The 18,502-nt window shown below is 41.6% G+C and overlaps 1 protein-coding gene across 4 annotated transcripts in view; it reads left to right on the forward strand.

The window, feature by feature from the left end:
- Positions 1-18,502, forward strand: part of HSD17B2 (hydroxysteroid 17-beta dehydrogenase 2) — an 81,590-nt gene that overhangs the window by 45,485 nt on the left and 17,603 nt on the right. For 3 of the 4 annotated variants that reach the window (XM_077890988.1, XM_077890986.1, XM_077890985.1), the window contains exons 2-3: positions 3,613-3,825; positions 7,518-7,703. In XM_077890988.1, the coding sequence (XP_077747114.1) occupies positions 3,613-3,825; positions 7,518-7,703 (399 nt within the window). The remainder of the gene's footprint in view (positions 1-3,612; positions 3,826-7,517; positions 7,704-18,502) is intronic. The other variant, XM_077890989.1, reaches the window with a different exon arrangement.

The raw sequence follows: 18,502 nt of genomic DNA on the forward strand, positions 1-18,502 counted from the left end.
ATAAGGACCTAGTGCATTCAGGAGACAGGCCCAGGTGAGATGTGTCAGACCCGGCCTGGTCGGGAGAGGCGATGCTCGACCCCACACGTGGGATGTGACGCGGTGGCGCCGCTCAGTCCAGATCCACAACAGAGCAAACTACGGGGGAATCTTACAACAGAAGGAACAGGAGTGCCCACACTTTGTCTTAAGGCTGCCACTCTCTCTCGGGCAGTGTTTGAACATACCAGCCATGTAGCCTTCTCTGTTGCACCTTTTCCTACACTTACAGGGCTGGGTAATCTTCATTCTAATTGGAATGATCTTGAAAAGAAGAGAAATTAGGGGTGCCTGGGTAGTTCAGTCGGTTAAATGGTAATTTCAGCTCATATCATGACCTCAGGGTTCTAGGATCAAGCCCCACCTTGGCTCCCCACTCAAAAGGGCATCTGCTTCAGGATTCTCTCTCCCTCTGCCCCTCCCTCCCCGCAGCTTGTGTGTGCTGTCTCTCTCTCTCTTTCTCAATAAATCTTAAACAAGAGAAATTATCCAAAAATAAGTACTTTCTTATAGCAAAATGGAAGACATTAAAAATCAGACCCCTTCCATCCTGCCTCTCCCTCTAAGGGCAACTACTGTTACCATTTTGGTGTCTTTCCTTTCAAAATTTTTTTTTTTTTTTTTTTTTTTTACATTCCCACACAGACAGGTATAGAATTAGCTCCCTCCCTTTTTGGAGGGCATAAATTGGATTCTATCTAACGAGCGTTATACTGTAACTTATTTTGCTTCACAAAATATCTTGGAGCAAAATCCATGTTCGTTTATATAGTTCTACCCCGTCTTTTAAAATTGCTGTCATGTTCCATTCTAGGGACCATAATTTATGTCCTCATTTTCCCATTCGTGGACATTTAGGTTAGTCATTTCTTTTGTTATTATATACAGTGCTGTAAAGAACATCACTTAGTGTATCTCTGAATATATGTGTTTGTTCTCTGGGACAGATAGTGAGACTTTTTTGGACAAAAGATATGCACATTGAAAATGGGCATCGACTTAAGCTTTCACATTTATAAGCAATGCATGTAAATGCCTGTTTCTCTAACCTTTCTTTTCTTTCTCTCTTTATCTCTTTCTTATTCGAGTATAGTTCACAGTGTTACATTAGTTTAGGTGCACCACTTAGTGATTTGACGAGCTATACACTATATGATGTTCAACACAAATGTAGCTCCTATTTGTCCTGTTACATGACTATTACAATATTGTTGACTGTATTCTTTATGCTATGCTTTTCCTCATTTCCTAACTAGAAGTCTGTATCTCCATCTCCCCTTTACCCATTTGTCCAACCCCTGTCCCCCTCTTCTCTGACAATCATCAGTTTGTTCTCTGTATTTACAGGTCTGATTCTGGTTTTTTTGTTGGTTTATTCATTTGCTCTTTTAGACTTCATTTATCAATAGAATCATTTGGTATTTGTCCAATTTATTTCACTTAGCATAAAACCCTGTAGGTCCAACCATGTTGTCTCAAATGGCATGATCTCATTCTTTTTTACGGTTGAGTCATATTCCTGTATGTGTAAAACATATTTTCCTTATCTATTCATCTACTGATGGACACTTCGGTTATTTCCATTTCTTGGCTATAATAAACGATGCTGTAATAAAATAGAGATGCATGTATCTTTTCGAATTAGTGTTTTTGCTTTCTTTGGGTAAATACCCAATAGTGGGGTTATTGCATCATATGATATTCTTATTTTTAATCTTTTAAGGAACCTCTATATTGTTTCCACAGTGACTGCACCAATTTGCATTTCCATCAACAGTGCATGAGTGTGCTTTATTCTCCATATCCTTGCTAATACTTGTTGTTTTTTTGTCATTTTGACTTTAGCCATTTTAACTGGTGAAAGGTGTATCTCATTGTGGTTTTGATTTGCATTTCCCTGGAGATGAGCGATGTTGAGCATCTTCTCATGTGTCTGTTGGGCATCTGGATGTCTTCTTTGTGAATATGTCTATTCAGTGCCTCTGCCCATTTTTAAATCAGATTGTTTGATTTTATGGTGTTGAGTTTGTCCTTTTGTCTTCTGATGGTGATCATCCTCTTCTTAGGAAGAGTAACACTTCCATTCAGATTGCAGACAGGTCTTATTAGCTTGGAAGTCAAATGTCTTTTCTGATCACTTACATACTGATCCTTGAGTTGATTGTCAGTGTGCTCTCTGATTTCCTGTATTTTCCAATTCTTAGATAGATACCTGACTATATATAGCCCCTGGCTGCTGATAAAAGAGACGCCTGGGGGTGCCTGGGTGGCTCAGTGCCTTCTGCTCAGTGCCTTCGAGCTTCTCACTCAGGAGGGAGCCTGTTTCTCCCTCTGCCTCTCCCCCTGTCGGTGCCCAGTGCTCTCACTCTCTCTCTCCCCCGACCCTCAAATAAATAAATAAATAAATAAATAAATAAATAAATAAACTTAAAAAAAAGAGAGAGAGAGAGAGAGACCCCTCAAGGTTTACAGGAAAGACCACATGACACAGCCAATATGAAGATGATTTCTCTCAGGACGCTGGGTGGCTCAGTGGTTGAGCATCTGCCTTTGACTCAGGGCATGATCCTGGGATTCGGGATCAAGTCTCACATTGGGCTCCTTGTGGAGAGCTTCCTTCTCCCTTTGCCTATGTCTCTGCCTCTCTCTCTGTGTCTCTCATCTTTAAAAATCTTTTTTAAAAAGAAGATGATTTCTCATCTTTAGAGCTTTAGAGACATATTAACTGTTACGTGTTTATTTTGCTATGGCTCAACAGGTGATTTTAGGTCTATGTTGCCTTCATTCAGAATTTCAGATACCTATTTTTTGTACTTGTTGGTATAAAACAATTTTTACGAGGTCCATAATATCCTGCAGACTGGGTTGGGTAAACTCTCATCTCAAATTCTGAGAGGTATTTTACATATTATGTCATCTGCTTATTTACACTAAACAATGCATTTAGGGCTTTCTATCTGGTTTCTATTGCAAGCTTCTTTTTTTTAAGATTGGTTTCTATTCAGTGGTTTGGGAGAAGGCCATCATGAGGGAAAAAGTTCCAAGGAAGTAAGAAGTGCAGATGGCTATGAGCCACCATCTTTCATAACCTAGAAGGAACTGGGAAGCTTCTTGTTAATGACTTTTGTCCACTCCGAACCAGGACTTAACATTTTATTACATTTCTAAAACCTAAAACCAGCTCCAAAGTATTAATTTGTAATGAATGAGTCACTGAAGATTTTATGGAGTGATGGAGGTTACACCAAATATGACACAGCAGAGATTAATAGAAAAATTTCCAGTAGATGTCTTACCTTAGCTCTCCCTCCTCAGTTCTTTGGCCACCAACCACTCCTAGACCGTCCCATCATCAGTAATTCTCCTTCCTCTTTTCTTCTTTTTACACAGAGAAGTGTGTCTGTTTTGGCTTCTCTGCCCATTTTCCCATTTAGCAGATAAAGAAACTTCCTTAAGTCCCACTCTCTCCAGAAAACATGGGCAATCATACATAGTATCAGTGTTTTCCTTATTAAGTAATTTCTCCTGGCACTTGAGTTTGAACCCACTTTGTATTGTCTTAATCCCTTGCAGGTGGCGATTCCGGATTTGGTCATGCTCTGTCTAAATATCTAGATGAGCTTGGCTTCACGGTATTTGTGGGAGTTCTGGATGAAAAGGGATCAGGAGCAGAGGAATTGCGAAGAACCTGCTCCAAGCGCCTCTCTGTGCTCCAGATGGACATCACCGACCAGCAACAGATAAAAGACGCCCACAGCAAAGTGGTGGAAAAGTTGCAGGACAGAGGTATTGCCTTCATCTGTCCATGACCTCAATTGCCACTTACTCTCCTAGCAAATGACCCATACTGATTCCATCCTTTCCTAACCACCACTCTCTAGTCCATTCTGGCTGCTGATCACATCTTGAGGACACCTGTTGGCTTTGGGCATGTCTGGATCCTTAAAATGTCATCAGGGCTCAGTCTCTGTTTCTTGGCTCTGCTTTCTCTCTTGTTGGGTTCATGCTTATCCCTCTTATGAGTGTGACTTCATGGTGTCTTATTCAAGGAGATATTCAATACAGACCCCTCTGGTGAGGCTCAGAGAGGTAGCATTGGCCATACTGAATGATAAAGCAATGGGTTCTAGATATGGAAATACCACGTCAGCAACCAGGGATGTAAGGGTGTGGTGAAAAAACTTTCCAGTGTGTGAGTCCATGCTGTTTTATGGCAGAATTCTGAAGAGCAATCCTCTTCTGAGACCAAATTGCCAATATACCTTCTGTCTGCTTTCCTTGAAGTTCTCTCAATCTCAGCCTCTCAAATCAAACAGAAAGGAAAGCTGTCAAACAAGAGTTTAAAATCACTGAGAAGGATGTGTCCTAAAGAATCCTCTGGGACCTGTAGACAAACGACAAAACCCCAGATCCTGTAAGATGGCTGGCCCTGCTCTATGTTCCCATGCAGCATATTATTACATAAGTATTAACATATTTTTAATAATTAAGTAACATTAATTATCTTTAAACTTAATAGTTCCCATAGGCGTAATGGGCTTATTGGCCTGCTTAAATTCTAAGCAGAGGCTGGCAAACTATGGCCTGTTTCTTTTTTTTTTTTTTTAACATTTTATTTTAAAAGAATTGTGGTTTCACAGGAAGTTGTCAATAAATGTACAGAGAGATCCTGTTCATGCTTTGCCAAGTCACCCTCAATGTTAACATCTTGCATAACCATAATACAATGTCAAAACCAGGAAACTGGCATTGGTATAATCCTCAGAGCTTATTTGGATTTCACCACCTATACATACAAGTGTGTGTGTGTGTAACTTTGTGCAAAGAACCACAATCAAAATACAGAACTGTTCCACCACCACCAAGCTCCCTCATGCTGCATTTTTAATTTTAATTTATTATTTTATAATTTTTTTTTTAAGAGAGAGAGTGCCAGCAGGCATTGGGGGCTAAGGAGGAGGGGCAGAGGGAGAGGGAGAGAGAGAGAATCCTAAGCAGGCTCCAAACCTGGGGCAGCCCAATGTGGGGATCGATCTCATGACTCCTAGATCTCAATCTGAACTGAAATCAAGAGTCAGATGCTCAACTGACTGAACCACCCAGGTGCCCCTCTCATGCTATGTTTTCAGAGTCATATTTCCATCCCTAACCCCTGGCAATCACAAATCTGTTCTCTCTCTAACACTGTCACTTAAAGAACATTATATAGATCTGCCATCTATTTTTGTTCAGCCTTTGAGCTCAGGATGGTTTTTGCGATTTTAAATAGTTAAAACAATCAGAAAAAGAATATTATTTTGACAAGTGAAAATTATATGGAATTCAAATGTCAGTGTCCCAAAATCAAGTTTTATTGGAGCTTTGTTCCCATTTTCATTCATTTACAGATGAAGACTGTGGCTGCTCTTAGAGAATAATGGCCGGCAGATTTGAAACAGTAGTGCCTGCAACTAAAATATTCACTATTTGACCTTTCATAGAAAAAGTTTGCTGACCTCCATTCTAGTGCATCCTCAAACTGCTGCCTTGCATGTTGCCTGTCAAAGGTATGCATCAGGCTGACTGAATGAAAACCATCACTTGGAAATGTGAGCACTCTGCACTCATCACCATCCTCATACTAATTGTTGAGCTCTTATTATCAGCTAGGCTATTATCTAACTTAATGCTCCCAGTCATTACTGTGTGTAAATGTCAGACCACCAGCTCAGGTATGTGTGAGAAATGTAATTTTTCTACAACTCAACTCTGTTTCTATTTTGAGCCCTCTTTCTGCCATGTGGCAAAAACCATTTCAGTTTGAGCTTCACCTCATTTCCCCAGGGTAGCATCTAAATTCTTGAGGATGAGACATTTCATCTTCGATCATCAGTGTTTCATGCTGGCCCCTGCTGAGATGTTCAATGCTCTGTCCAGTCCTTGTGCAATTTGGGGCCCACCCACCTCTTTGATGCCATCAAAGGCTGGACCTCCTGCCATTTGTGTCTCTGCTAGCACTGAGGCTCATTCGGCTTCTGTATATACCACAGGTTCTCACTCTGGAGTGTGTCCCAGGGTCACTTGGAGAGCATGTTCTATCACAGATGCTGAGCTTCAGCAACAATTTCTGATCACCAGTTTCTGATCCAACAGGTCTGAAGTGGGGTACTAGAACTTGCATTTTTTTTTTTTTTTGAGAGAGAGAGTGAGAGAGCACACGTGCAAGAGAGAAGGGGAAGGGCAGAGGGAGAGAGAATCTTAAGCAGGCTCCATGCCCAGCACGGAGCCCAAAGTGGGGCTCAGTCCCATGACCCTGAGATCATGACCTGACCCAAAATCAAGAGTTGGATACTTAACTGACTGAGCCACCCACTCCTAGAATTTGCATTTCTAATAAGTTCCCATTTGACGCTGCTGGTTCTGGATCACATCTTGAGAATCATTGTTCTAAACCATACCTGAGGCTCAGGGAACTCAGAATCTGCTTCAGGTTTGCCTAACTAAACATACCCCAGGTGGCATTCAGTCACCTCTGTCAGGTAAAGAGGACTTCACCTCTGCTACAGATCCTGCCACCTGAAAAATATCTGGAGTTTTTGTATTACCTCTTTCCCACCATTTAGGGCCATGGTTCCCAAGCTTGCCTGTACATTGGAATCACCTGGGGAATTTTTAAATTCAGTGTCAAGGTCCCTTCTGTCTTCTACCCCAGAATTTCTGATCTAATTGGGTGGGATGTGGCTGGGCTTTGGGAGGTGGGGGTGGGGTTAAAAAGCCCCCAAGTGATTCTACATGCAGTCAAGATTGAAAACCACTACTTGTGGACAGAGGTTCTCCAAGTGTGGTCCAGACCTGCAGCATCAACATCACCTGGGAACCTGGTAGAAGTGTAGATTCTCAGGCCCCATCCCAAACACCCTAAATGAGACTCTCTGGAGGTGGTGCCCAGTTGTCTGTTTGTACAAGCCCTCCGGTGATTCTGATGTAATCAAATGGATTAGGCTGGTTGGGGTTTAGACTAGGGCTCAGGGACTCTGCAATCTTATTACTTGGCACCTCTCTAGTTTTCCTATTTCTCTGGATTAGGGTATCTTTTCTACTCTAGGGAAAAGGGAAGACAGGCTCATATATCATCCTGCATGGTCCTAAAGATATTACACTGTCTCTACACAGTCCTTTGAAGGAGAAACCTGTCATTGGCTCTTATACTCTCCCCCTTGCTGTGTCATCTGTCCCCAGATACAACAAATATCTAGCTGTGTCCAGGAAAGTGCTTTAAGGAAAAGAAAATATCTCCAAAGACCCACTGCTTAACATTTCATATTTACTCTCTATTCAACCCCCCTATAGAAAGTAGTTTTAAGTATTCAAGGAAATTGAGGCCCAAGAGTTTGAGTGATCTGCCTAGATCCCAAATCTCAAAGAGCTTGATTAAGTGTTAAAAATCCTCTTGCTCTTCAGCATCACTGGTTATCAAAGCCATTCCTTTCTGTCCTCAGGATTGTGGGCTGTGGTCAACAATGCTGGGATCATTTGCTTACCAGCCGACGGAGAGCTCATTCCCATGACTGACTACAAAAAATGCATGGCTGTGAACTTCTTCGGGGCTGTGGAGGTCACAAAGGCATTTTTGCCTCTTCTTAGGAAATCGAAGGGCAGGCTGGTAAACATCAGCAGCATGGCAGGTGAGTTGGCCTTTCCCCACAAGTTTGAGCGGTACCTGTTATGCAAGACGTGGCTCGTTGCATTCTTTGTGGGCCAAACAAGAAAACAGGGCTTGCTCTTGCAGGACTGGGTTAGGATTAGTCAAACTGTGTGTTTACCATTGATCTTAATAACATAAAACCTTGCCTTTCAAATCCTTTCACAGTACAAACTGTTACTTCTTAATTCATCTATTCATTTCTGAGGATTTAGCATTTTATGTATCTTCATAAAACATAAGCTTCCTAGATTTGGACAGGAAATCCCTTATAGAGTTACTGGTAATCTGTTTTCAACACTCTGAACTGAGCACACTCTGCTGTTCCCTGTGAGATGAGTAGGCAAGTGTCTTCACCACTGGCACTGCCAGAGCTCTATGCCTTGGTTGGTGGCCCACTAGTGTTTTCCCTAAGATCTTTCCCATCATTTTGCAATCTCAAGATAGTTGAGTCAGGTGTGACATTTGATGACTCATCTTTTTCAATTTCAAAGAACAGATAGTCAATAACTTGAGTTCAAGGTTTAACAACCTCCTTTCTATAAACAATGCTAAGGTATACCATATCACTTCCTTTTTTTCTAAGCTGGCATTTTCAAACTGGGGTTTCTTTGATCCTGACTCAGCTATGGGTATGGCCATGGGATTGTCTTTCAGGCCACTGCATGGATGAAAGGGAAGCCAAGGGGGTGGGGGCTTGGACTCCAGGATCCTGCCTTTGAATAGAAGAATACTGCTCTTCACTGTTTGATTAGTTGGTTCCAAAGAAGATTTTCTTTTTTTTAAACAAGGCATCCACTAGTTATTTTGTTTTATTTTACTTCTTTGTTTTTTGAGGAGATGTTCCTCATGTTCACTAGGCAATTATCATTGTCCACCATATTCCCTTTTCTGGCTTTCATTCAGCAACTTCCTTGAACTTAACTGTTATATGAATGTGTGTTACTAAGTTGTTGGTTGGCCTAAGGAAGGAAGGAAGGAAAAGAGGGAGTGAGGAGAAGAAAAAAATGGAAAGAGAGAAGTCTAATGTGGTTAAGAGCAATGATTATTATATTTTAACTTGTATGAGAACACTGAAGTATTTCCAATTTCTTGCTCCTTGCTGAAGCCAACAAATCCTGGGAAAACACATTTGTAATATTTCACCCTTATCTTTCTTCTGAACTTCACCTTCAGAATTTTTACCTCTGTGGACACCTCACCCTTCTCAGTGCCCTAGCATAGCCTGGTACTTCTGAAAAAGTCTCCCATGCTCCTTGCCTCACTCATTCAACAAATATTTACTGAAACAACTGATAATTGCCTGCTTCTTGGCACATTGACAAGAAAATTTTTCTCTTTTCTCTCTTTGTTCTCAACTTGGAGCAGCTCATTCAGAAGGTTTTACTTAATTATCACCAAATATGCATACTACCTGCTGTAGGCCTAGTTTCTGCATGTAGGAGCTCAATGAAGAAATCCAAGTGTGAGAATGAATGAAACATGGATGAATGAATGAAGGAGTGAAGAATTTACAGTACAGAGAGTACCCATTCATACATCTTTGACTTGTCTTCTAAAGCTCTTTTTTTTTTTTAGATTTTATATTTATTCAGAGAGAGAGAGAGAGAGATTGTATATACTTGCATGCATGAATGGGGTAGGAGCAGAGGGAGAGGGGCAGAGAGAATCTCAAGCAGACTCCATGCTGAGTGCAGAGCTCAATGCAGGGCTTGATCTCACAACCTGAGATCATGACCTGAACTGAAATCAAGAATGGGATGCTCAACTGACTGCACCACCCAGGTGCTCCTTTAATGCAATTTTTAAGATCTATTTACTTATTTGAGAGAGAGAGAGAGAATATGAGAATGTGAACCAGGGGAGAGGCAGAGGAAGAGAGAGAGAAAGAGTCCCAAGTAGACTCTACACTGAGTGCAGAGGCTGACTCAGGGTCCCATCTCACAACCAGAGATCATGACCTGAGCCAAAACCAAGAGTTGGGTGCTCAACCGACTGAGCCACCCAGGTGCCCTCTATAGCTTTTTCTAAGCGAAGACTCACTAAAAAAAAAAAAAAAAAAAAAAAAAGACTCACTACTCTCTCCTCATATATTTCCACTGGAGGGAAACCTGAGTGTTAAAATAAATCACATACCTTCACTCTTAGTCTCACCATTGGATGTGCAAATTCTTTACAATGAGCCTTACTATTTCCATTCTATCATCTTACCATCATTGCCAAGTCAACATGTCTGAAACCAGAGTTGTTATCAGCAATTCAAAGCTTGTTCCTCTTTCAGTTCTTCTCCTTGTCTGTTGAATTTCAGAGCTTTGAGCTTTCTTAGATTTGTTCCTCCTTCTGCCTTTCCCTCCTTTCTCCCACCCAATCAGTCACCAAGAAGTATGGAGTCTTCCCCTATCACATCCAGTGTTTTTTTTTTTTTTTAAGAATTTGTTTTTATTTATTCATGAGAGACACTGAGAAGGAGGCAGACACATAAGCAGAAGGAGACGCAGGCTCCCTGAAGGGAGCCCGATGTGGCACTTGATCCCAGGATCCGCGGATGATGACCTGAGCCCAAGGCAGATGCTCAACCACTGAGCCATTCAGGTGTCCTTATCACATCCAGTTTTAAATCCTTATGTCCCAAAGAAGCTCCAGAAATAAGTTCATTTGTAGGACTCAGAAGCCACCTAAGGTGTTTTATAAAGTTGTTAAAGCAGTAGCAAGAAATCAGAACAGATGGGAAGCATATGTACCTGATAGAGCAGGTGTTTGTAAAAAGAGAGGAGCAAAATTCTTAAATGTTGCTTATAGTTTCCATCAGTGATGAGAAGCAGAGAAATTAAGCAGAAAACAAAATAAGGGCATCCCTAGCATTTGGCTGACAAGAGTCTTACAAAACAATGGAAAAGATTTTGAGCAGGGTGTTAAGGAGCTATAATGTAACACAGGATCAGGAAAGTCAAGCATGTATAAAAGACAATATGTAACCAACCAATCCATAGAAATTAGCATCCAATTTAATGCCAACTTGACGTGTCTCTTGGCAAAGTTAATATAATAGCAATTTTGGAAAATGTGCTTATCTAGGAATTTATCCCTGGTATTTTTCTCATTTTGAAGTAGGGGTCATGGAGAAAGAGAGACAGGCAATCAGTCACTAATAAGTGTTCTCTAAAGGAGCTCATGGTAACCCAATTCACTAGGTTGTCTTGACCCTGGTACCCCTACCATCCTCTGCATGAGAACAATTTCAGTGGGGTAGTTTTATCATGGATGTTTGCATCAGCCAAGAGGAACTGAGCTGGAATTGATAAATCTGTTCCAGTTATCCACTGCTGCATAGCAAATAATCCCAAATAAAGTGTCTCAGGCTGGTGTGAGTAGGTAATTGGTTTGGTAGACAGTATTAGTGAGTGGTCCCTCAAATCAATACACATCCTAATGCCTGAAACCTGGAATATGTGACCTTATCTGGCAAAAGGGGGCCTTGCAAGTGTGATTGAGTTAAAGAGCTAGAAATGCCAAGATTATCCTGCATGATCTAGATGGTTCTGATACAAGAGTCCTTTTAAGAGGGAAGTGAGAGGGTTAGAGTCAAAGAGAGATTAGAAGATGGAGGAAGGGACCCAGAGCCAAAGAATTGAGGTGGCTTTGAGAAGCATAAAAAGCCAGGGGAACTGATTCTCCCTTAGAGACTCCAGAAGGAATGCAGCCCTGCTGACACCTTGATTTCAGCTCAGTGAAACCTATGACCTTCCGAACTGTAAGATAAGAAATTGTTATTGTTTAAGCCACTAAGTTTGTGGTACTTTGCCGTTAACAGCAACAGAAAAGTAATACCTCTGTGTCTTCTTTAAAGGTGGATGGAGGTACATCTACCTTTCCTCCTTGTCTTCCTCACATTAGTGGGATTGGGGGGACGATGGTGGTGGTGGAGGGAGAGACTGTAGGGCTGGCCTTCCTTTCTAGTACCCAGCATCAGCTATCCATACCAAGGCTCACTCTGACCCTGGCTTTCCAGGCACTCCTGGAGGATATCTTTTGGCAGTTTTAATTCCCAGACAGATATCCTTCCTAGTAAGATATCAATTCTTTTTTTTTTTTAATTTCAACTTTATTTGGCCCAATGTATTCAATTCGAATATTGTGGTAGAAATGCCTGGAGAACTGTTACCATTCGATTCAGCTTAGATAGCAAGGTACCAGTTCCTGTTGCAGTGATAAGTACATGTTTTACAATCCTAATTTGGCTCTTTCTCTATGTCAAACTGTAATTAATTCTGATGAATAAGTTATCAACTGTACCTAATTTCCTATCCCAAACATGTTACTTTCTCTAAACCCTAACACACTTACGCAACCCAGGAACACATGGACAGCTTTTCTCCTCACCATTCATATTGTGCAGAATTAACACTTAGCACCTTATTGCATTCTCCCCAAAAGCAAAGCCAACTTCAGATTAGCTCAGATCTTTAGCATAGGTTTTATTAAAGATTTTGTGCACCTGTCAGAATGGCTAAAATTAACAACACAAGAAACAACAGGTGTTGGTGAGGCTATAGAGAAAGGGGAATCCTCTTGTACTATTGGTAGGAATGAAAACTAGTGTAGCCCCTGTGGAAGTTTGCAGTTTCCTCCAAAAGTTAAAAATAGAGCTACCCTACGATCCAGCAATTCCACTACCACCTATTTACCCAAAGGCTACAAAAATACAGATTCAAAGGGGTATATGCACCTCGATGTTTATAGCAGCATTATCAACAATAGCCAAACTATGGAGAGAACCCAAATGTGCATTGACTGATGAATGGATAAAGACAATGGGGTATATACATACAATGGAATATTACTCAGCCATCAGAAAATGAAATCTTGCCATTTGCAACAACGTGGATGAAACTAGAGTGTATTATGCTAAGTGAAATAAGTCAGAGACAAATCCATAGGATTTCATTCATACGTGGAATTTAAGAATCAAAACAGATGAACATATGGGCAAGGGGAAAAGAAAAAAAAGAGAGGGAAACAAGCCATAAAAGACTCTTAACACTTGAGAGCAGACTGAGGGTTGATGGAGGAAGGTGGGTGGGGGATGGACTAGATGGGTGACAGGCATTAAGGAGGGCACTTGTTGGGCAGCCCGGGTGGCTCAGTGGTTTAGCGCCACCTTCAGCCCAGGGCCTGATCCTGGACACCGGGGATGGAGTCCCACATCAGGCTCCCTGCATGGAGCCTGCTTCTCCCCCTGCCTGTCTCTGCCTCTCTCTCTCTCTCTCTCTCTTTCTCTGTCTCTCATGAATAAATAAATAAAATCTTAAAAAAAAAAAAAAAAGGAGGGCACTTGTTGTGATGAGCACTGGGTGTTGTATGCAAGTGATGAATTACTGAATTCCACTCCTGAAACCAATATTACACTGTATGTTAACTAACTAAAATTTAAATTAAAAAAAAGATTTTGTGCAAAGATTGAAGAAAGGGCTATATTCTATACCACAAAACTCATTTTAATGAGAAGTCTTTTAGACGCTTTTTTTCTCCTCCCCAAGGTCTTCAACTGTTAGCCACCTCTCCTCTGGTTAAGATCCCTCTCCCACTGCCGGCTGGACAATCTTCTTGTCTTCCTTTTAGAGTTCATCTGTTTTGTAGCATATATCAGAACTCCATTGCTTTTTAAAGCTGAGTAATTTCCCACTGTACAGACAGACTGCCTTTTCTTTACCCATTCGTCAGTCGATGGACATTGGGTTTCTTTTTTTCACTATTGTAGTAACACTGCAATGAACATTCATGTGCAAGAGTTTGTACACTGAAAATTCTATGTGAGACTTAGCTATTACTATCACTTTCTGTGACCTGAATAAGTCAGTTAAGCTCTTTGCACTTTGATTTTTTTTTTAATCTTCTAAAATAGAGTTAATGAGGATAGTAATTGAACCTACCTCTCAAGACAGTTGTAACCCATAGAACTAACTATAATGCTGGAATACTCAGAACAGTGCCTGGCATGTAGTGGACAGCTAACTGATATTAAAAATTGTTCTGAAGCATTTGTTGGGTACTATCAGATATATGATCCTAATAACCCTGCATAGTATTAGTATCCCCATTTTGCAGCCATGAAAACTGAGGTTCAGGAGAGTTATGTGACCAGCCCTCCAGCTAGAGCTGTGATTTGAATTTTGGCTTCATATTTTGTCTCACTAAGCCACAGTCTCCCTTGCTGATTCAGCTGGTTCAGGTGTTACCACCATGTCAAACACAACCAAGAGCCTCAAAAGATCTCCCCAAAGGTGTCACCTCCACCATCTTCCTCTAGCCCCACTGCTGGATGTTTGCTCCAGCCTCACCCCTGTTCCCAGGTGGGGATAAGGTCAACGTAGTCTGTGTCTAAATCTACTCCTATGGATGGGAAGTTCCAGGATCAGGGCAGGGAAGAAATGCAGCTTCTTCAAATTATTTTCTAGGATATACACAGAAGAGTCAACCACATTTTAAATACAACCTTCCCTTCCACATTTCCCATCTCTGAAGAAAGGAACAAGTAACAGAAAGAGTAAGAGAGACACCATAGCTACGGGGTAGCTATGCAGGTAGAATCAGATTTCGAAAAGAAGAGGAAGCCAACATGGAGACAAACTGCCCAGGTTTTGATACTGTCTTTATCACTGGGAACTGAGTGACCCAGAACAAGGTCCTGAGCCCCTGGGTGGTGGTTTCCTCATAGGATGATGGGTATAAGAATTGCTGCTTTCTAGGGCCATGGTGAGACCACATGCAATGACGTATGCGTAAGCGGGAGCATCACACCTGGCAGGTGGCTGACTTAAGGGGCCTCTCTGCGGAGAGGCTGGCTGTATGTGTGCCTGTGGCTTTCTATCCTCCATGTACTGGTACCACCACCCCTGACTGTGACACTGAGTTTCCTTCCATCCTACTGCTCCCTGCCACATACTAGCCCCTGGGCCGATAACTCCAACAGTTCACTACTTCCACATCAGACCTTACCTGCTCTGGGAGAATCTTAACCCTGTCATCATGTTTATCATCCCTCTCAGAGAAATGGAATAGCTCTTTAACCTAAATCCCTGCAAGGCAGTTGGATAAATATTTAACCAAGTCTCAGAGGAACTGGGAGGTGGCTCTGATTGATTGTACAAAGGGCAGTAGAAAAATCTTTGTTTGAGAGGTTTAAAAGCCTTTTCTGGCCAGTTTTCCTCTTAAATTGCAGAGTAAACAGTTGCAAGCTGTGCTTGAACAAAAACGGTTGAAAACAAACAATTTAAAACAACTCCAGCCTCGGGGATTTTGAGCCAGTTGTGGTTTGAATCCTGCTCTTTCGTTACCAGCTGGATGATCGCAGGCAGGTCACTCTACTTCTCAGAGTCCATTTTATCATCTCTCCGTGATAGGCTGATGTAGCCTGAGTCTAGGGCAGCGTTTCTCAACTTCAGCAGTATTGATATTTGGGGGACGCTAATCCTTTCTGTGTGGGGCTGTCTGATATACTGGAGGATATTTAGCAGCAACTGTTTTCTCAACCCAGTAGATGAAAGTAGCACCCCCACCCCCGTGATGACAAATCCTTAGATGTTGCCTGCCACATATCCCCTGGGGAGGTGTATGTGTGCAAAATTGCCCATATTGGAGAACCTCTGGTCTTGGCTAAAGATTTAAATGCATTGTGGGTTCAGTGCTTAGAAAGTGTAGTTACTGGTGCATCATAGAAAGTACCCTAATTAAAAGAACCTCTCTACTGAGAGACAGTAATAGTTGCCCACCCCATTGAATTATTTAAAATTCATTAAAATGACTTTAAACCAAAGTAAGTGGCCCTAGAGATTCTTGCAAGTCTGTAAATTATAGGTATCCCACAGAGTTCCCAGCCTCGAACAAGGTCCTACTTAATCTAGGGAAGTTAACTGTGGGATCAGTCCTGAACTTCTTGCTGAGCTGGCTGCCTTAAAGAAATCATCTGGCAAATCATTTAGCCAGTTCCTCAGTGGCTCACTGATGTATCAGGAGGCTGAAGCTGAGATCTGCTTCCCTAAACTCTCATGAAATAACCAGGGCTAGTGTAGGGTAGGGGGAGGTAGTAGAACCAGACTGAGTGAACGTCTTTGTGCTGAGTTGGATTAGATGCTTACCTATGCCTAACATCATTTAACTCTAATGTGTGCAGGACGCAGATATTAATTCTTGTTCTAGAGCAAGCACACTAGTGGGGGTCATCCAGCTGGTGAGTGACAGAGTCAGGGCTGGAAACTGGGTTTGCCTGTTTTTCTCTAAGTTCTGTCTGTGTTCTTCTCACTTTTCCAGACTGTCTGCCCAACAAGAATATACTAGACAAATGGAGCATTAAAAACACGGACCCTAATTCTAGTATATTTAAATGATGATTAGAAGTGTTAACAATTTAGGGACGTCTCCTTCACCAGCCCTTCCCAAACACCAACACAGGTGTGGTCATCACCTGGGGAGCCTATTAAAATGCAGAATTTGACTGAGTAGACCTAATCGTCTAAGATTCTGCATTTCTAAAACTAGTTCCTGAGTGGATGCTCCCAGTCCCCAACTTTTTCACATTTCAGATGCATTAGAATCACCAGGAGGGCTACTTAAAAAAAACTGCAGGAAATCAGTATTGCAGTGAGATAGCATTTCATACCCACTAGGATGGCTATAAAACAAAACAAAACAAAACAAAACCCAGGAAATGACACTTGATGGCAAGAGTGTGCAGACTGGAACACACATGAGTTGCTGGTGGGAGCATAAAATGGCCCAGCCTCTATGGAAACATTTGGCAGTTCCTTAATAAGTTAAACATAGAATTACCATATGACCCAGCAGTTCAACTCCTATGTATATACTCAAGAGAACGGAAAACAGGTGTTCAAACAAAAACTTGTACACGGATGTTCATAGCATTCATTATTCATAATAGTGAGAGGTGGAAACAACCCAAATGTTCATCAACTAATGAAATGATAAGTAAAATATCATCTATCCATACAATGGGATACTACTAATCCATAAAAATGAATGGTACAGAGTGGATGAACCTTGAAAAGATTACAGTAAGTTACAGAAGCCAGACATAAAAAGCCACATATCGGATGATCCTATTCTTGTGCCCAAGATTGCGAATCCGAGAAACCACCAAGGAGCCGACACCGATGCAAACACATGAGGGTTTATTTACAAGCTCCAGCTTGGGTCCAAGTATACCCGACACAGCGGAGCAGGGACTTGGACCCCGAAGTGGGTTACAGCTGGTTTTTTTATAGGCTGGTCTAGGGGATTTTCAGAAGGAGTGGAGGAATTTCTCAAGTTCTGTTTACGTTTTGATATGGGGCTTTCAAGGGCATTGAGCTCTGTTCTCATTCTAATATGGGACTTTCTACCATGGGTGTGGGCTCTGTTGTCTTTCTGATATGGGATTACCTGCCGAGGACATTGAGGACATTCTGCAGTTTTTCCCATAAAGTTCAGCTCTTATTCACAGGGGCCTAAGATGGCTGTACTTGTGCTAATGCTAAACTTTAGGTGGGATGGCCTTAATTTTTCTCGGCCTCCACACTATTTATATGAGGTGTCCACGATAGGCAAATCCAGAGAGATGGAGAGCATATTAGCATTTGTCAGGGGTGGGGAAGAGGGAATGAGAAGGGGCTGCTTAATGACTATAGGTTTTCTTCTTTTCCTTCCTTCCTTCTTTCCTTCCTTCCTTCCTGGGCCAAAGGAAAAAAACAGATTTTTTTTATGGAACTAGAGGGTATTATGCTAAGTGAAATAAGTGAGAGAAAGACAAATACCATATATGATTTTACTCATGGACTTTAAGAAACAAAACAGATGAACTTAGAGGAAGGGGAGGAAGGTTACAATTATTTCCATCCCCTGCTGTTCTTTTCTTTCTTTCTTTCTTTCTTTCTTTCTTTCTTTCTTTCTTTCTTTCTTTCTCTCTCTCTCTTTCTTTCTTTCTTTTCTTTCTTCCTTCCTTTCTTTCTTTCTTTCTTTCTTTCTTTCTTTCATTCAAGATTTATTTATTTATTTGAGAGTGAGAGACACTGTGTGCAAGTAGGGTGCGGAGGGTCAGAGAGAGAGGGAGAGAGAAACTTAAGCAGATTCAAGCGCTGAGCACGGAGCCTGACATGGGGCTTGACAGAGCACTTGACACTGTCTTGTCCCAGCTCTTGATCTCAGGACCCTGAGATCATGACCCCAAGACCACAACCTTGGCTGAAACCAAGAGTTCTACGCTTAACCAATTGCACCAGCCAGGTACCCCTAATAGTTCTAGGATTTTCTTTTGGGGCAATGAGAATGTTATGGAGCTAGATAGCTATGATGGTTGCACGGTATTGTGAATGTACTAAATGCCATTTGAATTGTATACATTAGAAAAGTTAAATGGTGAATTTTATGTTATAGGTATTTTACCATAATAAGAAAAAAATTGTGTCCACCTCCAGATTTCTGATTCAATATAACTCTGGAGTGGGACCTGAGGATTTGCACTTCTTCTTCTTTTTTTTTTTTTTTAGATTTTTATTTATTTTGTTTGAGAGAGAGAGAGAGAGTGCACAAACAGGGGGAGGGACATAGGGAGAAGGAGAGGCAGACTTCCCACTGAAGCAGGGAGCCTGACATGGGGCTTGATCCCAGGACCCTGAGATTATGACCCCCGCCAAAAGCAGCTGTCCAATGGACTAAGCCCTCCTGTTAGCTGCACTTCTAATAGCTTCAGGGCTGCTCCTGGCTCCCAACTACACTTTGAGTAACAGGTCC

Source organism: Canis aureus, chromosome 3, assembly GCF_053574225.1.
Source record: "Canis aureus isolate CA01 chromosome 3, VMU_Caureus_v.1.0, whole genome shotgun sequence".
NCBI lineage: Eukaryota > Metazoa > Chordata > Mammalia > Carnivora > Canidae > Canis > Canis aureus.